Genomic DNA, 22,925 nt, shown 5'->3' on the forward strand with positions numbered 1-22,925 from the left:
GGAGGGTGGGGTCCAGGGAGGAGGGGGTGCTTCAGGCATTGCACCAACACAGTGAGCTCTGGCTGAGGACATTGACTCCAATGGGAGGAGAAGGTATTTTCCCAGGGCCCAGCAGAGGGGACCTGAGGACCAGGCAGGCTCAGAAGGAACAACTGTCCACCTTGTGTCTCCAGCCAGAAACCAGATGCAGTAGACAGAGTAGCAGCCCCCAAAGATGCCCACACCTTAATCCCCAGAACCTGTGAACGTGTTTGCCTTACATAGCAAAAGGGACTTTGCAAATGTGATTGAGGTTAAAGACCTTAAGATGGGTTTGAGGAGCCAGGATTATCCAGGTGGGTCCAATGGAATCACAAGGGTCTTTAAAAGCAGAGACCTTTCTGTCTGGGTTTAAGAATGAGAAGGGTTAGCTGGGCATGGTGGCACACACCTGGAGTCCCAGCTACTCGGGAGGCTGAGGCGGGAGGATGCCCAGGAGTTTTGAGGTTGCAGTAAGCTGTGATGATGCCACTGCACTCCAGCCTGGGTGACAGAGCGAGACCCTGTCTCTCTGTGCCCCGCACCCCCCCAAAAAAGGGAAGCAAGAAAGATTTGAGGTGTGAAAGGGACTCAACCCACTGTTGCTGGCTCTGAAGATGGAGGAAGGGGGTCATGAGCCGAGGAAGGTGGCAGCCTGTAGGGGCTGGGAACAGTCCTCAGTGACAGCCAGCAAGGGACGGGAGCCTCGGTCCTCAGAACTGATTCTGCCAACGACCCAGACAAGCAAGGCTCCCCTACAGCCCCCAGAAAGGAACATGGCTCTGTTGTTGACACCTTGATTTTAGCCTGGTGAGATCCATGTCAGACTTCTGACCTACAGAGCTGTAAATTCAAAATGTGTTTTGTTTAAAATGGTAAGGATACGTTGTGCGGTGTACTGTTTAAGCTTCTAGATTCCCGGTAATTTGTTATGGCAGCTATAGAAAACCAATACACAAGGAGTCGTCCTTGATACCCTTTTGCCCAGTATGTAGACATTATTTGCAAACATTTAAAAAGTAGAAGATTACACACAAAACCTCTCACTTCTGGCTTTTCTTGAAACTCGGCAACACCGACCCCAGAGTCTCACATGGCAGCAACGGGCTGGAGGTGACAATGGGTGCCCCCTTCTATAAGGCAGGTCCCCTCCGGCCCCCACGGCTGTCGCCACTGTCCACAGCCTCACACCACGGCAGCTCCGGCTGCTTCCGTCTCTGGAGAGGCAGGAATCTGAGAGTCCAGAAGTAAAAGGCATCATGGGAGGGGGCTCCAAAGACTGGTAAGATGTCTTTTGGGGAAATTTGAGACATCTTGGGGCAATGCGTGTAGCAACAAAATCTCTGCTTTGTATGCCACTGCAATCCACTGTTCAACTGTCAAAACGGGCCAGGGTCTCTGTGCACCTTACTTTGCAATGCACTAAAAAGTACAGCAGATTGAAGGATGGAGAGAAGGTTGACAGAGACGTGATCAAGTAAGTAGAGGGACGGTAACTATAGAATCTGGAAAGCGGGAACCTGGGTGCTCACTGTGCAATTCTTCCAACTTTTCTGTCCATCTGATACTTTTCAGAAAGAAATGTTGGGGAAAATATGGGTCAGGCACCAAGGGAAGCTGTGGGAGGGGCAGATGTGCCCCCCACTTTGTCCTGATTTAACCCTTCCAGTCCCGGCAGGAAGGGCTCCTTGGCATTCTGGCGGTGAGCTCATTCCCTCTGGGCGAACATCCTCTGATTCCAGCATTCAGGTTCTGATGGACAGGTCAGTCTCTCCTAACCGTTGGGACCTTCCAGACTTCTTTCATGTCCCTTCTTGCTCTTTCATCTCGCTGCGGTCTTTTTATCCAGTCCCCACGCAGCCCTCCTCTGCCCCTCTCCCCACCTCTCTACTCCCTTTGATCATTTCAGCCGGTCCTCTCTGGGAACCTTCTCCAACTTCATTATGTCGGCCTTCTCAAATAAATGAAAGCACCCCTTCTTAAAAATCTCTTTCCCTTAACTCAGCCGAGTCCTCTGCAGCCAAGAAAGACCGGCAATATCTAGCTTTCTGCAGAAGTTTCTGCCTTCCATCCAATTTCACAGGAGGTGTGTTTGATTGAAGCAAAGTTGTGTGTGTGTGTGGGGAGGGGGGTAGCTGTAATAAACTGTCTGGGGTCCACAGGTAAAACACAATACAGCTATTAATATTCCCCAGCAAAGAGCCCTGCCTCTCTCCAACCCCAGAGCTGGGCCCCACAGCCCGCCAGTAGATTCACAAACACCATCGTGCATTAAGGGAAGTAGACAAAGCCACAATAGACTAAATTCATGTCTAATTTAATTCAATTATGGAATTAAAGATTATTCAGAACTCAACTAAAAGGCTCAGCTTGGATCGCAGCCCTGAACGTGTGCTGTCTTTTTTTAAAATCTACTCCCTTTCTCTCCTTCCTCTATCTGTTCATTTATTTACTAAATAAACACAAACCTTCAATTCTACTTTTGCTGTGAGCACTACTCATTAGTTTGGTCCCAGCTTAGTAGAGACCCTTTGTTTAAATAAACAATTGTGTGACGTGCTCAAATGAATCTCTCAAGTGTCCAGCAGGGAACCTGGCTCCACAGACCACCTTCCTGTTGAGAACCATGCAAAGCCCCTCTCTCCTCCTCTTCTTAGGCCTCGGATTACAGCAGACAAAGGGGCTCTGGGGATGGTGGAGCGGAAGATAGAAGGCCACCACCCACCCCAGGGACACCCCCATCTGCCCAGCTCCATTCTAGGACCTGTCCACAGTGTCTTGAAAGCTCAACACTGGATGTGGACAATGCCCAGTTCTTTTGGAAAAGCATCCTTTTCCCTGATGCCTTAAGAAAGTAGCCACAGAAAATGTGGTGTCAGGAAGGGGACTCTCGGGCACTGCCCCCCTAGCAAACAGACCGGGCGCGGCTGCCGCAGCGGGCCAGGCAATAGCTACTCCTGCCTGATGGGTTTGAGAGCACTTTGCCTTCTCTCTTCTCTAATCCACACCACACCCTAAGGAGGGGGATGAACTGGGGAGTGTTAACCCCTTTTTACAGATGAAGAAAATGGGGCCCACAGGGGTAAGTTGAGTTGGATCCAGGCCTCAAATCCAAGTAGTATTTACTTAAAATAACATTTATTTATTTATTTTTGAGATGAGGGTCTTGCTGTGTTGCCCAGGCTGGTCTGGAACTCAAGCAGGCCTTCCTCCTCAGCCTCCCAAGTAGCTGGGACTATAGGCATGCATCACCCCACCCAGCTAATATTTTCTTTTTTAGTTTAAATTTGCCTTTATTTTATTATTAATGGGGATAAATACTACTTTACATGCAAGTTGGCCACTTGTATTTCTTTGTTTAATTGTTCAGGTCCTTTGGCTGTATTTTTTTTTCTTTTTTTTTTCCCCAGCATATTACGGGGGTACAAATGTTTAGGTTACGTATATTGCCCTTGCCCAACCCAAGTCAGAGCTTCAAGCGTGTCCATCCCCCAGACAGCACACACTACACCCATTAGGTGTGAATATACCCATCCACTCTTCCCCCCTCCCATCTGCCTGACACCTGATGACTGTTATTACTATATGTGCACTTAAGTGTTGATCAATTAATACCAATTTGATGGTGAGTACATGTGGTGCTTGTTTTTCCATTCTTGTGATACTTCACTTAGAGACAGGGTCTCACCATGTTGCCCAGGCTGGTCTCAAACTCAAGCAATCCTCCCACCTCGGCCTCCTGGGTAACTGAGATTACAAGCCTGAGTCACTGCACTGGGCTTGAGTTTTGTTTTCTTTTCCAAAAATGATAATTGCTAAGCACAAAAGTCTGGAAGACACAAAAAAGCTCAAAGGAAAACTAACAACAACAGCAAACCCTCTGCCCAACGCTAACGGAGGGCTGACCTCTGCTAAACATTTAGGATGTGTCGTCTTTTGTGTACTTTTCTGCACATGTGTGTTTGTTTCTAAAATATGGCATACACCACATGAACTTTTTTGTGTTCTCCCTCTGCTCCCGCCATCCCAGATGGTGTCCAAGTCTTTGTGGGCTTCCAGAGGCAGCGTGGCCTCCTGGGACGCTTGGAAGAGCCTCTCTGAGGGTGGTATCAGCAGAGTGATGCCCCTGCACAAGGTCCAAGTGACAGCACTGTGAAACTACCAGCACAGCAGTCTCAGGTTCTCTTGGCTCAATATCTGACCCCAATGGTACCATGAAAGGAGAGACATCCGTGGAGTTTAGAATCTTACAGCTAAGACCTGGTGGAAACATTTTACCCCTTGCACAAGCCCTTCCATTGGCTTTGGGTTCACAGTCTACTTAGGTCTCCACCCTGACTGGGCCAAGTTTAGCTAGAAGTGCACAGCATGAGGACAAAGAGGCAGGTTTGAGGGTGTTCGCTGACACCCTGTGTCAAATAGTGAAAAGAGCAGAAACAAAGTGCACGTCCATCACTAGGGAAAGATTAAATAGGCTGAACAATTCGAACTACAGAATACTGATAAGCAGTTAAAAAATAAGGTAGAAGATGACAATAACGATTATATTAATAGAAAACATCTGTTGGGGATTTCCAATATGCCTGGCAGAGCTGTAGGCACTTAATATGCACTGAGTCATTTAACTGTCACAGTAATCGCACAAGGTAGGGATTGTTACTATTGTCATTACAAAGAAGAAGGAACAAGCCACAGAGAAGCTAAGAAACTTGCCTAGGGTCAAAAAGCTAGTAAGGGAGGGAGCCCAGATTTAAACCCATCTGTCCTTTATCTATATTTGTATTTTTATAGGAATAATTTGTGAATGCTATTAGTTGTATGAGCAAAAAGAAGAATGAATAGATAAAAAGCAAAAATTGGGAAAACTAAGTACGCGTCTGGAGTCCTGGCTTCTAGCTCTTGCTCATACAATACTCCAAGTCCCTTCTCCTTGGATCTCAGTTTCCCCCTATGTCAGCGAGGGAGCAGGATGGCTGCAAGGGGCAAGGCTTTTGTGTCCCTTCTGCATTCCTTCTCTTTCTTTCTCTTTCCGTGGCGAGTCTCCGACCCCTCGGCTGTACCCCGTGGTTGGAGCCAACGCCTCCCTTGCCGTGAGGGTGGGCACAGGAGCCTGGCCAGCCAATCACGGAGTCACGCCTCTGCAGCCGCAGTGACTGGTTCAGGGACGGTCACCTGGCAGTCAGAGTAAATCTTCGCTGAGCTCTTTTCTGTTGAAACTGAACACGGGAGGATATACTTAATAAATCTGGTCTGCCTGGAGCCACGCTGTGGACTGCTCCCTGCCTCAGAATGAAGTTAGCAGAGTGGAAAACAGAGCCAAGAGTTGGAGAGAGAGGATCCTGCCGGCATCATTTGGGGACCTGGATCCAGCTATGGCTGAAGCCAAGGCCTACTCCCAGCCTCTTCAGTTATATGAACCAATACATTTTCTTTTCTTAAGTCAGCGTGCGTTAGGTTTCTGCTACTTGCAGCTGGAGACCCCTTGCTGATATAACCGGATAATCTCTAGCCCTGTTCAGCCACATGAATCTATTTTACACCTAATGATGGCTTCTGAAGGACAAAGTGGCAGAACTGCTGCCCAGGCATTACCTCTGATCTGAAGGGGGTCTCTCTCTCTCTCTCTTTCTCTCTCTCTGCAGGAGAGCTCTGCTCATTCACAGAACAGGAGAAGGAGAACGAGTGGAGGGCTGTGGTGGGTGGGAGGCTGTGGGATGGACGGGAGGTAACTCATTTGTGACCGAACAGCCCCCAATTTAAGGTTCCCTAAAGGATTCTGAGCTCTCTGGACACAAAGATCAATCTAATATACTAGCCCTTAAGACACACCCTCAGGCCTTAATGCTGGAGCACTGGAATATAAAAGAAAAGAAGTCAAAATACAAAGGAAGCACAACAAAAATCCTCTCTCCGAGTCTACTTTGAAAGAGAACAATCTAACCACTTTAAGGAGAACTGGAACAAACATTCAATTGCCGATCATGTGACAGCTCCACAGACCAAACTGAACTGCGAGCCAACGGAACAAATACTCGATGTCGTATGTGCTGAGGAAGCAGCAACGCTCTGGCCCTGGGCTCAAATCCTGACTCTGCTCCTCTGCAGCCACGAGACCCAGGCAAGTTCCCATCCCCTGCTGAGCTTCAGTTTTCTTGTCTATGAAATGGGGACATTAGTGTCCTAAGAATGTCACGAGAGCCAGGGGAGACAATACATTTAAAACAGCCACGTGGAGGGAGCAGCAGTGAGCTGTTCTCAGAGGTGGGTAAAGGTGGAGGACTCACAGCAAAGAGAATGCTCTTGATCTCAGCTCTCTCCGAATCCGGCTGGCCGTCCCAGGAAAGGGCACGGGGCTTCCGGAAGGCTTCAGCAATGGGAACCTTGGCTGGAAGGCGCTGACTCTCATTGTGTTTGTGCTCCTTGTTTTACAGATGAAGAACTTGGGGCCCAGAATGGGGAGGGACCTTTCCAGGGTCACAGAGAGACAGCATATCCACATCTCAAATAGCGGCTCTTGGTCCAAGGGTAAGAATTCTAGGGAGGGGACTTCCCGAGGATGCAACTGCAGGTGTGGTGAGGGAAGGGGATGTAGGCTGAAGAGACACTCAGATCTGGGTTCAAATCCCACCTCTGTCATTTAGCAGCTGTGTCACCGTGGGAAAGTCCTAACCTCCCTCAGTCTCAATTTCCACTTGGGTAAAACGGGGAAATAAATCCTTCCTATGAGGGCTGTCACAGGAATGAAAGAGGTACCATACGTGAATGCACCTGCACAGCCCCTGGCACGTAAATAGCGGTGTCCACTTCACAGAGGCCACAGTGCAGGGCGTTTTCCGGCAAATGGTTTAAGTTCAAAATTCTGGGATTCTGTCCTCTCTATTTTGTATACAGGACAGTCCCTTATAATGCAATATTCTCAGAAAGACTATGTCCAGTGGCCTGGGCCACCAGGAAGCTAACTAAGTGGAAGTTATAAACAGCTCCAGGCTCTGGACCAAAAGGAAGAAACTGAGTCTTAGTGGGGAGGGTGGGAAAAGTCCTTGTGCCCCCATCCTCCCTCCAGACGTTCCTGACACCCACAACAGTAAGCCTCCTTCCCCAGCTGGGGCTCGGCCCCCAGCCCTTTCTACCTTCCTCTGGGGGATGAGATGGGCCCTGACTTTTCTCTTTAACACGGTCTGGCTGGAAGCAGAGGAGCTGAAAGATGAGTGTGACAGCATGGCCAAGGCTGACATCTTTATGAAGGCCCTTTTCCCTGCAGGGGAAGCTTTGCTGAGAGCCAGCCAACACCTCTGCTGTTCCCTCTCCCTGGTAGACAGCTAGGAGAAGCACAGAGCTTTCCTCTTGTTAATTATGAACCTCAGCACCCTCAGTGGATCAGTTCTGCACCCCCCGACTTGCACCAGAAATGTCAGATATAAGCAGTATTTAAAGGATCTTGGCTTGAGCTGTCTTTTCCTCACCTTTTGAACTTAACGATTTGGAAACCTCATTGTTCAGATCACATCCAGTTTTAAGATGTTTATACAAACAACAATTTTTTAAAAAAATCTAAGAACAGTTTCTTCCCACCACTGTCCCACATGACAAAACGTCTGGTCCTCCTACAGACATAACACGCAGTGGATTCCACGTGCTCAAACTTTAAACCAAGGCTGACAGCAGGAAGGAGGAGCCCTGGTTAATGAATACGGTATATAAGGCATAAAACGACCACCATAAGGACCACAACTCAGATCCCAGTGAGGCGCCAGCTGCCAGGCACAGAGTCGTTAGAAGGAAATGGACTTTGATACCAAGGTTCTTGATGATTCATGAAAGAGGAGAAAAGAAGACATAAAATGTAAAGATATGTGTTCTAGGATGTCTTTGCCACAATGTTTTCAGAAGCGAAAAACTGGCAACAGCACATATGTCTGTCTACAAATGAATTGTTGAATAGATTATATTCCGGTGGAATATTACACAGCTATTAGAAATGTCTTAAAAACATGACCATAATATATTAAGCAAAACTAAAATACATATAGCATAACCACATTTTTGTAAAACGAAACAAAACCCCAAACCTTATTCATATGTCTGTATATGTTGTATAAGCAAAGACAAAAACTAAAGAAAGCTATATACCAAACTGTTACCGTTCATTGCGTGGGCAGATTTAGGATTGGAGCGTGTGTGTTGGGGGAGCTGAGAGGGGGTGGAGAAGGAAAAGGGACTATTGATTTCTTCCCCCAGAAAAGGCGTGGAGAAGGAGGCTTACCGTCAGAAAGCAATCATGCTCTATTCTATGTAAGAGTGCTCCCAAACTGAGCTGTTCTGTTATCTTATCATCATGCTGCCCTTGATTCCATCTTAATGAAGGGAGGGAATTGATAATTACCTTTATCTTCCAGTCATTATTGTCTTTTTCCTTAAGCCTTTTCGAGGCCAACACGACTTAGAAATCAAGCTCATCTCTGTACCCAGTGTTACTGAATGCTATCTGTCTGCTCCTGGGCAAGCACATGTTACCTTCAGCCTGGTGAGTGAAATGCAACTGGAGGAGTCTGGTGGTTGCGCCTGCCAGATTTCTCTAGCAAACCCTGCTCGCTACGCCTGGCGCAAGAACCTTCATGCACAGAGGATTAGACTTTTAAAATGTCTCTCTCCTTTGTGAGACGGGGGTCTCAGTTTGTGAATGACACAATGGAGAGAACATACTCTCGGATCCAGGTTGAGGCTTCTTTGCCTCCCACTAGCTGTGTGAACCACAGCAAACAGCTGACCTTCTCTGAGGTTCAGTTTGTGCATCTGTAAAACAGAGCTAGGAATCCCCATTCGATACAGACAGTTTCAGAGAGGCTGGAGCCACAAAATGGTTGTAATCGTGCTTTTGGAAACCAGGAGATGATATTGAGCGTGAAAGAAAGAAATAAATCATCATCATCCAAAAATTCAGAGCAGAAACAAGTGAGATGAGGCCGGCAAAGGGCTCAGCACAATGCCTGGCACGTTGATAAATAAATAAAAGCGCTTGATAAATGCGAGATGTTATTATTCATGGAGAACACAGGATCCATTTCTAAAAGGCTTAGAAACTGCATCTCTTTGCAGGAAAACAAGAAAAGAACACAAACCACGTATCAAGTCGCATGGATGTGCGTGGTTTTTACCTAGCATGAATCGTAGGAGATGGATGACCAAATGATTTTTAGTCAACAGGCTGCCATTTTTGCTTATAAGCCATTCATCTCCACAATTCCAATCCAAGGGCTAAATTCATTGACATTTGTTTCAAAAATTAGAGAAAAGAAGTCAATCTGAGAAATTTTATTGGCTACCCTTTCATTTGAAGGCTTATGGACACCTTTAAGTCCTACTATTGGGTCCAATGGATCAATAACTGTTATCCTGAAAGAAACACCATTGTTCAGAAGGGGGTCATTTAATTTCAGAGGAAGAGAGCTGATTTCAGTCTCCTAAAAAATAAACGATGCTCAAAAACCTTTTTCCTTTCCCAACTTACAAATCATTCAGTCTTCAAGCCCTGCCCTCCCACAACTGCCTCGCTAACAGCCTGCCAAGACGGGGCCTCTGCATCACCCTCGGAGTCCCAAATAGCTCTGGGGCGCTAATCTTACACTGAAGTACTCCATTATAAAAGTGTCAAGCGAACGTACTCTAACACTCCAATCATGATAAAAAGGGTAAAAACTGCTAATAAGTACTAAATATGTCTTCCAAGCCTGTCACTGTTCCACGGAAGGTGTGACAAACTGCTCTGCACCGTGGGGGTGGGGCTGGGTGCAGACTGCCATCATTCATTCCCATCAAAAAGGGCAAAAGGTTGTGGGCACCACTCTTCCTGTGACCCGAACACTGCATGTAGACTCTATCCCGCGGCACGCACAGACCCCGGCTGGTCTTGGGTCATTTTTAGAATTACTGTCTGTCATGTCTCGGGAATTTCTTGCTATTTAAGGAAGGTGAGTTAATTAAAACCACAATAAAAACACAGCAACTCAAAAAAGAATCCGGTTACCATCTGCATTTTTCCCAACACAAATGGCATCCTTTATCCAACTGCCTACTTGCCATTGACATTTGGATGTTAAATAGTGTCTCGAACTTGTCTGAAATCAGAATCGTGATTTTCCCCCAAACCTGCTCTTCCCAAAGTTGTCTCCATTTCTGTAAATGGCAACTCCATCTCCCCAGTTGCTCTGGCCAAAAACCTTGGTGTTATCCTTGGCTCCTCTCTTATCCTCATATCCACATTCTTGTAAGTAAATCCTGTCGTCTCCACCTTCCAGGTATATCTAGAATACGGCTGTGGCTACTCTGCTACTCCCACCGTGGTCTGAGTCACTCTCTCCTCTGCCTTGCTGGAACCTACTCCTAACCAGTCTCCCTGCTTCCACTCTTGGCTGCCTATATCTATTCTTAAAATAGCAACCAAAGTGATCCTTTTACAATAAAAATCAGATCATGTTGCTCTCTGCTCCAAACCCGCCACTGGCATCTCATTTTACTCAGCTTGGTAAAAGCCCCAGTCCCAGCATGAGCCCTGGCCACCACCAGACACTGCTGCAGCCTAACTTCTCATCCCTTTCACCACTGGGCTCTGATCACACTGGCCAAGCATGGTGGCCTCGGGGCCTTTGCATTTGTGTTTCTTCTCCCTGTAGAAGTCTTTCCCCAGTTAACTTCCCTGTTAGGACCCTCATGGCTTCGTATCTCTGTTCAGGTCATGTTCTTATCAGAGAGGGCTTCCCTGACCACTGAAACAAAATATACTCCACTCCTATTATTTTCTCTACCTCTTACCCTGTTTCTTTTTCCTTCTATATTACTTATCGCCAGTTGAAAAATCAGTGTATTTATTTATAGTATAACTCCCTCACTCTCATGCCCAGTGGAATGTAAGCTCTAGGAGGGAAGGAAATTTTGCCTTTTTGTTCATTGCTGTTTCCCCAGGGCCTAGACCACACAGTCAACACACATACTAGACACTCAATAAATATTTGCTGAATGACTGAATGATTTGCAGAGACAATTTCAAATGATTAATAGGCTTGCAATCTCTTCCAGGCAGGGTCTCTCTCTTGAGCATTTCAGTATAAGCCTCAGTAGGGGCTGGCTGCCTTTCAGATGAGCTGCAGACTGGGGGTGGAAGGGTAGAAAAGGAGCCCATAACAAACACAGTCACCTTAGATTAAGTTCCTGATTTAATTATCTCTGGGCACATCAGAGAGGTGGCCATGCAGGGCAGGAGCCCAAGAGCCCAGGCAGCAGTTCTGCCAACAGCTCCTCTGGGTCCCTCTGGGTCCCCCAAGGAGGATGCACAGCTGGCGATGCCTTCCAGGTCAGGAAAGCTCAATTCTTGTTAAACCCCTGCTCTTTCTTGCTCAGGCTTACATCACCATTTAAGAAGACTCCCCTTCTGCCTATTGGGATGTTTATAAACATCAGGTTTTCCTGGTTCTCAAGCCAAACTCAGCATCGCCAAAGCCGTATTATCATGAGTGGAAGGTGGTGGTACGTGAGTAGGACCTCAGCTGCCACCTCTCCTGGGCCCAGAAAGCTATGTCCTCATAGTCACTCCCTCCTTGCAATTCCCCACCTTTTGATCAGGGTGTTTTGGATGCTGCAATGATTGGCAAACCATGATAGTAAATCCATTTCCAATTGGACTCTAGATACAACTGCTCAGGGTGCACCTGTGCGACTCTGGCACGCCTCATCACCGCTTGATTCTTCTGTTTGCTGATTGGAAAAAAGTGAATAATGATGATGATGATAATATCACCTGCTCAACCCATTCCTGACGGATTAATGGTGTATAATATTCTCTTCTTTTAATATATCTTTGTCTGGTTTTGGTATCAGGGTAATGCTGGCCTCACAATGAGTTGAAAAGCACTCCATCCTCTTTCATTTTTTGGAAGAGTTTGTGAAGAACTGGCATTATTTCTGAAATTGTTGGTCAGTGAATTCATCTCGACCTAGAATTTTCTTTAGGAGAAGGTTCTTAACTACACTGTCAATTTCTTTAATAGCTATAGAGCTATTCATGTTAATCATTTCTCCTTGAGTGAGATTTGGTTGTTTGTGTCTTTCAATGAATTCATTTTAACTAAGGTTAAATTTATAGGCACAAAGTTGTTTAGAGTATCCCCCCATTATTCTCCTAGTAGTTATAGAAACTATAGTATATGTTACTCTCTCATTCCTAATATTGGTAATTTGTGTCTTCTCTCTTTTTCTCCTTATCAGTCTGGTTAGAAGTTAACCAATTTTAATCGAGCATGTCAAAGAACCATTGATTTTCTCTACTGTTTTTCTATTTTATATTTCATTGATCTCTACTTTGACCTTTTTTATTTCCTTTCTTCTGTTTACTGTGGATTAATTTGCTCTTGTCTTTCTAGTTTCTGAAAGTAGAAGTTGACATCATCAATTTGAGACCATTCTTTTTTTCTAACATAGGCAGTGAGTGCTACAAATTTTCCCTTAAGTACTGCTTTAGTGACATTTTACAAATTCTGATATATTATGTTTTCGTTATCACTCAGTCAAAATACTTTAAGTTTCCTTTTGATTTCTTCTTTGACTTGTACGTTATTCATATGTGAGTTATATAGTTTCTAATCTTTTGGAAAATTTTAAGAGATTGTTCTGTTATTGATTTATAAATTTAATTTCCTTGTGTCAGAGTGATATTTCATATCACTTGAATCCTTTTAAATTTATGGAGACTTGTTTTCTGGCCCAAAATATGATCTAGCTTCATAAATGTTTCATATGCACTTGAAAAGAATAAATATTCTGCTGTTATTGGGTGGAGTGTTCTATAAATATCAATTAGGTCACGTTGGTTGATAGCACTGTTCAAGTCTACTATGTCTTCACTGATTTTTTGTCTACTTATTCTATCAACTGTTAAGAGAGAGGTGTTGAAATCTCATAATTGTGGTTCTGTCTATTTCTCCTTGGGATTCTAACAGGTTTTGTTTCATGTATTTTGAAGCTCTTATTAGATATATAAACATTTAGAATTGCTATATCCCCCTGATGAATGAATGATCCTTTTATTATGAAATAACCTTCTCTATTCCTGGTAATATTTTTTTGCTGTGAAATCTAGTTTGACAAATATTAATACAGCCACTGCAGCTTTCTTTTGACTAGTGTTAGCATGGTTTATATTTTCTATCTTTTACTTTTAACTTATTTGTATCTTTAATATATTTAAAGCGTGTTTCTTGCACGGAGCATGGAGTTGGATTTCTTATCCAATCTGACAATCTCCACTTTTTAACTAGAATGATTAGGGCATTTACATTTAATGTGATTATTGATATGGTTAGGTTAAAGTCCATCATCTTAATATTTGCTTTCTATTTCTTCTTTCTGATCTTTGTTCCCTTGTCTCTCTTTTTCTGCCTTCTTTTGGATTAACTGAGTATTTTTTAAGATTTCATTTTATCTCCTTTGTTGGCTTATTAGCTATAACTGTTTTGCTATTTTAGTGCTTGCTTTAGGGTTTATAGTATAGCTTTTAATTCATCACAGTCTACCTTAAAATGATATCACACCACTTCACATACAGTATGAGAACCTTACAATAGCATATTACCATTTCTCCCCTCCAACCTTTATGTTGGCATACATTTTACTTTTACATATTGTTTAAATCCAATAATGTATTACTTTTACTTTTGGTTACACAGTCAATTATATTTTAAAAGATTTAAACAATAAGAAAAGATAGTATGTATTAATGTTTACCCACAGCTACTATTCCCAGTGATCTTCATTCTTTGTGAATAAAGATGTCTATTTCCATCTGGTATCCCTTTTTTTTGGAAAGATATTTTCACTGGGTATAGAAATCTAGGTTGTCAGAGATTTCTTTCAGTACTTTAAAGATGTGGCTATGAGATGTTCTTGTTGGCATTGTTTCCAATGAGAATTCTCCTGTCATCTATCATTGTTCCTCTGTATATAACACGTTTTATTTCTCTGACTGCTTTAACTTTTTTTTTTCTTCATCACTGGTTTTCAATGATTTGATTTTGCAATGCCTTGATGTCATTTTCTTCATGTTTCTTGAGCTTGAGTTTCTTTGAGCATCTTAGATGTGGTTTTATAGTTGTCATCCAATTTGGAAAACTTTCAGACATTACTTCCCTTCGCAGCCTCTAATTACATGAATATTAGACTGTTTACAGTTGTCCCACAGCTCACTGATGCTCTTTTTATTTTTTAAAATTCTTTTTCTCTTCTGTTTTATTTTGGGTAGTTTCTTTTGTTATGTCTTCAAGTTCACTAATCTTTTTTTCCCCCCTGCAATATCTAATCTATCATTAATTTCACTCAGTGCATTTTTCATCTTAGACATTGTTGGTTTCATTTCCAGAAGTTTGATTTTGGTCTTTTCATATCTTTCACATCTCTACTTAAGTTTTTAAACATATGGAATACAGCTATAATAACTTTTTTAGTGTTCTCTGCTAATTCTAACATCCGTGTCAACTCTGGGTTGGTTCTGATTGAGTGATTATTCTCATCATTACGGGTCATGTTTCCCGGCTTCTCTGCATGCCTGGTAATCTTTGGATTTCACATTGCTTAGTGCTAAATATTTTTGTATTTCTATGAGTATTCTCAAGCTTTGTTCTGGGATGCATTATGCTAACTGGAAACAGTTTAATCCTTTTGGGTAATAATTTATGATTTTTTTTAGGCTGGTCCAGAGCACTGTTTAGTCTAGGGCTAATTAGTCCCTGCTAAGGCAAAACTCTTCTAAGTTCTCTACCAGGTTCCCCGTGACTTATGAATTACGAAGTTTTCCAGTCTGGGTGGTGGGAAGAGGCACTACTTTTGTCCCTGAGTGAGCGCTAGGCACTGTTCCCTCCAGCCCTTTTAGGTAATTATTTTCCTAGCCTCAGGCCACTTCCTTACAGACATATGCTGATCAGTAATCCACTGAATAGTTGAGGGGACTAATACTAAGTGACCTTATGTAGATCTCTGTAGTTCTCTCCCCTTTCCAGTACTGTGTCCTGTAAACTCTGGCTCCCTTAGTCTCCCCGGGCTTTCAGCCCCATCTCCTCAACTCAGGAAGTCCTCTGGGCTTTGCCTGGGTTCCCTCTCTCTACACCATGGCCTGGAAACTCTCAAGGCAACAAGCTGGGCTAACTATAGGGCTCACCTCATTTGTTTCCCATCTCTTAGGGATTATTGTTCTTCATTGCCTGATGTTCAGTCTCCTAAAAACCACTCCTTCATATATGTTGTCCTTTCATTTATTTATTTATTTATCTATTTGGTTGTTTTAGGCAGGGGGTAAATTGGGTTCCTCTTACGCCATCTTAGCCCAAATAGCATTTTTAATGTCTATGTGTATTTTTTTTATATTGGGGCACTATTATTATTATTACTACTACAAAAAAATGTGGTTAGTTAACTTAAACCTCCCATGGTGGTAAGTTGTCATTTTTTATGTATTAATTCACTTAATTATGTATTTATTTATTTTTTTTAAGAGATGGGGTCTTGCTCTGTTGCCCAGGCTGGAGTGCAGTGGCATGATGATAGCTCAATGTAATGTTGAACTCCTGGGCTTAAGCAATCCTCCTGACTCACTCAGCCTCCTGAGTAGCTAGGACTATAGGTGCATGCCACCATACCTGGCTAAATTTTTTATTTTTTTGTTAAGATGGGGTCTCACTATGTTGTCCAAGCTGGTCTTGAACTCCTGGACTCAAGCTGTCCTCCCGCCTTGGCCTCCAAATTGCTGGGATTACAGGCATGAGCCACCACGCCCAGACTAAATTATGTATTTAATATGTGTTTGTCACAGGTAATAGTCTGTAACTTCCTTTCTTGTTGCTTCTACTTTGTACTCTGTTAGGGGATGTAAAGGTATTCAGTAGGATACCAGCCTATTAGAACAACATGAGCTTATAAATTCTTTTGATGAAATCCAGCACATATCATAAATTAACCATGTTAATTTACCAAAAAGGAAAAAGCAAGAATGAGCATGGAAGCAGGAATCTGGTAGACTTGGGGCCTTTTATTGCAACAAAGATTCCATTCAGGTTCACTCATGACTAAAGCTAAACCCATGGAATGGAGAAAGCAGGTCAGAATTGTAGATTGCTTTCATTCCTACTGTGGATAATCTTTGCATGGGCGAAACTGACCACCCAAGCAGCAGGGTTTGCACAAGAATCTACAAACCCCAGGCACTTCAGCAACTGAGTCTCTGCCCTGCATCAGCCCTGTGCTCTGGAGGGGCTTCCATGTTTAGTTGCCAAGCAGCCCAGCAGGGCTCCTCAGGGAGTCGGGAAAGTGGGCCAGCCCACCAGCCAGGCTCTGTTCAGGCTCAGTTGGCAGGAGGTGCGGAGGGCAGGTCCACTCCGAGCCAGCTGGCCGCCTCCCACTTGCAAGCCCAGCAAGTCTGGGCCAAACTGCCTCGCTTCCGTTCTCTGCGGCTGCGAGTTTCCCCAGCACAGCTTCTGGTGGAAGCAAAGGCAGCTGGCACAAACAAACAGCCCCTCAATCCTGTTCTTGACATGCTGTTGCCAAAATTCAGTTTGAAGGAATAAAAGGCAAACATAAACCTCAGCTCCTGCTGGAGAAGTTGTTTAAGCTAAAAGAAACCGAAGGGAGTGAGCGGCTCAGTGGCTCTAATTTACTCACACATTTCTGCTGTCAAACTGCGGGAAAGATTCCCCTCTGGAATAAAAGAAAAGCTCTTCGAGACATCTGTCAACTTATTTCTGAAAAGTCAGCTTCTACAATTGGCGATTCTAAGAAAGGTGGGCGTCGGGAGCCCTGGCTGTCGTGACATCCTTTACAGTTAGTAAGTTGGATGCTGGCTGGCTGGCTCGGTGGGCTGGTAACAGAGGTGCCTGGGGCCTCCTTAGCCTGATTCCTGTCCACCTGTGACAGGTGTTCCTCACCTTGATGCCAAGGGCCCCTCTGCAGGATGGGAAAAACTATGGAGGAATGCTCATAATGCATAAAATAAAGTATACCAGATTGTAAGGAAAACTAATTAGACTGAAATACAGTTATCAAAATTTACTGAAAGCTGGGCATGGCCGTACGTGCCTATAGGCCCAGCTACTCAGGAAACTGAGATGAGACGATCGATCACTTGAGCCCAGGAGTTTAAGACTAACCTGGGGCCGGGCGCGGTGGCTCACGCCTGTAATCCTAGCACTCTGGGAGGCCGAGGCGGGTGGATCGCTCAAGGTCAGGAGTTCGAGACCAGCCTGAGCAAGAGCGAGACCCCGTCTCTACTAAAAATAGAAAGAAATTATATGGACAACTAAAAATATATATATATAGAAAAATTAGCCAGGCATAGTGGCGCATGCCTGTAGTCCCAGCCACTCGGGAGGCTGAGGCAGGAGGATCGCTTGAGCCCAGGAGTTTGAGGTTGCTGTGAGCTAGGCTGACGCCACGGCACTCACTCTAGCCTGGGCAACAAAGTGAGACTCTGTCTCAAAAAAAAAAAAAAAAAGACTAACCTGGGCAACATAGTGAGACTCTATCTCAAAAAACAATAACAACAACAACAAAAAACAAAGCAATAAGATCGAGTAGTAGTTCTAAAAACCACCTTCATTTCAAAGTAGTGATGATTGTCCATGCCATGTCAAGAGGTCTGTAAAGTGATGTGAAAGCAAATGATTTCTTTGGGGGGACAACATCCTGGGGCTTGTTGGGGACTCAATATCTTGTGTTCTAACAGCCTTCCAGGTGATTCTAATGCACACCAAGTTTAAGAACAGCTCTACTAGAAATCATCATCACCACCACAATGACCCTTACTGAAAATGTCCAGGGAGGCAAGACAGCTTAAGGTCCAGAGAATAGTTTTTAGTTGAGTTGGAGTTGGAGTCTAAGATCCAGCTCAGCTTCTTACTCACCTTATAGCCTTAAGTGAGTTATGACCCTGGTTTAAGCTCCAGTTTTCTCATCTGTAAAATGGGCATCATTCCAGGACCTATGTTACAGCAACCTGAGATGATACAAATGAAGTGCTTGGCACACACTACCTGTTCAAAGAATGTTAGCTGCCATTGTTACCATCTTTGTTATTGTTTATGATCTGTCCTCTCTCAACACGATTTGAGATAGTTTATAACGAAGACACAAATTTATAAGTACACACGATAGCTAAAATAAAGATTTGAAAAAAAGAAAAAGAAAAACATCACACACAAAAGGTGAAGAGAGCGAAGGCTGAAAAAGTCACTGCAGCAGGGCACACGGCATGCACCGATAGCACCAGCTAGTTGGGAGGCTGAGGCCGGGGGAGTCAGTCGAGGACAGGAGTTTGAGACAATAGTCTTGGTAACATAAAAAAAAAAAATTACTATAATTGTCCTTTAAATTGGAATCTGAACTTCCCTGAGAGCCATGTTCCAACTCCCTGAAAAGAAGAAGGAGGCTGGCTCTCTGGGAGACACGGTATCATTCCCCGGCCCCGCCACGCTGCGAACCTTTGCACAAAGGCCTGTGGGACAGGAGGGGGTCTCCGCCAGCTGTGCTCCATGTCCCTGTTACTTTACTTAATTCTCAACAAGAGCCAGGAGCGAAATCCTTAGATCCCACAATCTGAGAGATGTTACACTCACTTCGGGTGCCGGATGTCAGGGAGAGAACGGTTCAGGGAGATTTTATCACTGACGTAGATGTTAAATCCATTTTCTCGGTAGGCCTGATCCACTCTCTCAGCATCGGTCATGGGGTAAGGTCTCCCTTGTTCTCCATTTCCTAGAGGCAAAGAGCAAATTCAGTGTTGCTAATAACATCTATGGGGGCACTGTGTATGGCATGGGGGAAGAAGGATGAAAAATATGCTTAAACCACAGAGATAAAACTTGACACTTAGATACAGGGCATAGCTCCAGATTTTGCAGGGGGGAGTGCCAAGAGGGGAGGGGAACACACATTTATTCATCCACTTTACAGATTCTGTGCTCATGTAATCACAGCAGCCCTGTAGGGTGGACATGAGAGATCTCATTCCTTAGAAAGGTAAATTGAGACTCAGAAAGGTTATCAAACCAGGCGTGTGGCTTCCAAGGTCTGTGCTCCTTCCATTTGGTCAGGAGCCCCAGACATCCTTGCCCTCGGAGGCCAGTGACCCGGACAGGAGGCTGGGGCCACCGTTTGTTTATGAGCTGATCAACCTTGGGCAAGTCACACCAGCCTCTTCCTCTGATACCCACAGCATGTCTGGGAGAGTCAAAAGAGAGGGTGCCTACGTGAAAGCTCTTTGTAAACTATAAAACACTACATAAATGTGAGAAAAGATGATTACTCTCCAGGAAAGGCAAGTTTTATATGAAAATCAAAATTGCCATAAATGATAAAAGATGCTTTGATTTTTAAATTTTTAAAAACATTTTTAAAATTTTATTATTATTTTTTACAGCCTGGATGACAGTTCAGCTTTGATTTTTTTTTTTAAAAGCCAGCAAACTGTCTACCCGAAGCCAGAATTGCCTGAAAAGTGTTGCTTTGAGTCACAGATTTGGGAGGATAAAAGTGCCAGCTTTCCTCTCTCTGCACAATCCATCGGGGGTGGGGTGGGGGGGGGGGGGCGGGAAGAGTTCCTGGTGCTCCAGGAAATTATTCTGTGGGTTTCTAGGGTGTGTGCATGGCGAGTGGGAAGGTCCACACCAACCCTTGCAAGACTGGCTCAAGAATCTGCCGTTCGTAAACATCTTGAAGAAACGGCAATAAAACCAGCTGATTAAATACCACCTCACCTTCCGGGCTTATGGTCTGAGCAACACCCATTTGCTTTGCAAAGTAAACGCTGACAACATCAGCTTGCCAGGAAGGTGCAAGCTGAGAGGCGGAGCCCAAGGGCTGTGGCTACTTCAGTGAAGTCGGACGAGTGACAGGACTGTGTTAGGGACAGGTGCGGGTTGGCGGTGCTAGCCACAGGAAAAGAGGAGGGGGGTGGAAATGAGGAGGCCAATGGGCATCTAGCACCAAACCCACAACGGCAGGAACTTGAGGCTGGGGACCCTGCCAGCCTCCACTGTCTATAACTTGTAATGCTCCCTAAGAAGACACTGCTGACTAGAAGCCAGGTCAGATTCTGCAAGGGACACAAATGCAGCAAGCGGCAAAGGAAGACCAGGAGCATTGTGCTCACGGAGGGAAGCTTTAGGAGGGCAGTTCAGGGGTGCCATGCAGAGTTCAGGCCCTGGAGCTGGGCAGAGTGGAGTCTGAAGGCCAGTCCTGCCAGTCGCCGGCTATGTCATCCTGGGCGTGCCTTTAGCCTTTCTAAGTCCCAGGTTTTGCCCTTTGTATTAACTGGAACAAGAAGGTCCAGTGGGACGATGAAGGCAGCCATGCAGGGAAAGCTGCCTGACACACAGCATTCAACAAACGCCAGTTAGTATTACTCTCAGTGTCTCCACTGCTGGTTACTCTTTTCTTGCTGGTTAGCCCGTGTTCTAACAATTCTGGTGTAACTGTCTGGCAAATCAGCTCTTTCTATATGGTTTTCTTTCTTAATTTGAGCAGCGCCCCCACCCCCACCCCCCAATTTAAATCACTGGCACTCGGAAAAATGCATGTCACGTCTTTAGATTTCCCTGACCACCAGTTAAGTTATGGTATCAACTCTCTTCAGAGCCTTGTGGTAAGCTGGTTTGTCATAATGTAATTAAAAAAAAAAAAATCAATAGTGGTTGGTGTTGTTAACAGAGATAAAAATGAACAAAGTACCAACCCCTTATATTTCTACCTTGCTTTCCAGTTTTGCAAAGCTACTTCATACTTATCACTTTGCTTGGCACCCTCGTAACAATATCCTGTCAAAGCAGGAAGGACGAGCCCCGCCGACAGATGGAGAAACTGAGGCTCAGGGAGTGTGGACTTCATCTGATGGTCACATGGTTGGTAAATGGATCAGAGCTGCTCCCCTGACTCCTTAGTCCGGGCTCTCTACAGATGACCCCCCACGTAATTTGGGTACCATCTTTCCCCAACCCTTCCCAGCTCTCCAGTGTGACAGGGACTATTCCGAAGGCTAATCAGCCAAAGAAAACTTTAGCCGAAGGCCACTGTTCACTCCCGTGGCTGCAGTGCTGGGTAGGGGTCGTCTCTGCCCTCCAGATCTGGGCTTGACTCCCACATCTGCCTCTCTCTCACCGTGTGGCTATAGGCAGATCACCGTGCCTCTTGGAGCCGCAGGTCCCTGCTCGTTAAATGGGCTACAAAGGTTGATTCAGGGTTTCACAGAGAAAATCTGCAAGTGCGAAGCGTGGACCTTTCTTATCATAGGTGGCCAGGAAATGCTGGTTCTTGTTATCATTGCTCCCTGTGTTAGTGGTAAATTATCCTATATGGGGGGCACATTTCCTATCACTCAATAAAGGAGGCAGGCAAATTCTTGCAGGCCATAGATCTGGTGATGCGAGTGGAGAAAGGGGTCAGCTAACGGGCAAAGAGGGGAACCCGAGGATCCGGAAGGGCTGGCGGCAGCCAGGGAGGGAGGCAACAAGAGGTTCAGACACTGCTGTTAAACACACACACACACACACGCACACTCGCGCGCGCGCACACACACACACACACACACACACGCATGTGTGCACATGCCCTCCATGCAGATTGCCCATAGGGTACCCTGCCCTCCGTACCTACGCGCTGAGCGTCCCTCCAGATGGCCTCCTTGTCGTGCCAGTCCTTCAGCTTCTGCCCATCTCCTAAGAAAAACGTCTTCTTTTGCCGACTGTGTGAGCCCTTAAAAAAAATAATAAATAAAGACTGTGAAAAGGGAGAAAAGGAGAAATAAGTTCAGTTATACAGACCCAGAAGCTACACTGCCTAAGGGAGCTTTAGGCATGAGTTGACTTGGTATTGATGATCTGTCACCGTTCGTTCATTTATGCATCCCCTCTGTATACCTTTGTGAGTGCCCGCCGTGTGCCAGCTAGGTCACCAAGACGATAGGAGCACAGCGTCCACCCTTTGGGACTCACAAACCAGCAGGGAGAAAAAAAGACGGATACTTTCTTTTCACCCAAGGGAGAAGAGAATGCTAAGTGATGCTGCCCAGCAGAAATATAATGCGAGTCCCATGCGCAACTTGAAATTTTCTAGTATCCACATTAAGAAAAGAAAAAGAAATAGGGGAAGAGTTAATAGAATATTTTATTTAACCCAGTATACTCTATCTAAAATATTATCATTTCAACATGCAATCATGTAAAAAATTACTGAGGTATTTTACATTCTTTCTTTTGTACCAAGTCTTTGAAATCCAGTGTATATTTCACACTTGTGCTCACCCTGATTCAGACCCATTTCAAGTGCTCAGTGGCCACACGTGGCTTGTGGCTACTACATACTGGACAGGGTGAGGCCCAGAGAATGCACGGCCGGAGTTCAGTTCCACCAGGAAGGAATGGAACACGTTTCATGGACTTGAGACGCAGGGGGGACAAATGGCCCAGGCATGGATGGCGAGGTGTGAGTGGAGAACAGCCGAGCTGTGCTTGGCCTGAAAAGGACTCCGCCTGAAGGAGTACAGGGCAGGTCGTGGTCACCTCTACAGCTCTGAGGGACCAGTTGCAAAGAGGGTGAACATCTGGCAAATGGGTGAGGACTGTATGAACAAGCAATTGAATGGCTGAGAGAAACAAAGGAATACACAGCTGTCTGGGAAGGTGAGCCCATCCTGGTGGGCCCATTAGGAAGTGGCTTCCCTGTTGAAGGGAGGCTGCTGTCCCATGTCTGGGGTCATCAGAGGGAGCCTGATGCTTCCGCATGCCCACAGTCAAGTGTAAAGTCCCAGCCCCCAGTCTTGGAGCCTCCCCAAGGTAACACTGCATCACATGGCGTTCACATAAATGCTTTCTGAATCACCTTGC

The 22,925-nt window shown here is 45.0% G+C and overlaps 1 protein-coding gene across 1 annotated transcript in view; it reads right to left on the minus strand.

The window, feature by feature from the left end:
- Positions 1-22,925, minus strand: part of GALNT10 (polypeptide N-acetylgalactosaminyltransferase 10) — a 184,086-nt gene that overhangs the window by 77,684 nt on the left and 83,477 nt on the right. Inside the window, exons 2-3 of the mRNA XM_069483903.1 lie at positions 21,693-21,795; positions 18,663-18,801 (exon numbers count right to left, since the gene is read on the minus strand). Coding sequence (XP_069340004.1) covers positions 18,663-18,801; positions 21,693-21,795 — 242 coding nt within the window. The remainder of the gene's footprint in view (positions 1-18,662; positions 18,802-21,692; positions 21,796-22,925) is intronic.

The sequence above is a fragment of the Eulemur rufifrons genome, chromosome 10 (assembly GCF_041146395.1).
Source record: "Eulemur rufifrons isolate Redbay chromosome 10, OSU_ERuf_1, whole genome shotgun sequence".
Taxonomy (NCBI): Eukaryota; Metazoa; Chordata; class Mammalia; order Primates; family Lemuridae; genus Eulemur; species Eulemur rufifrons.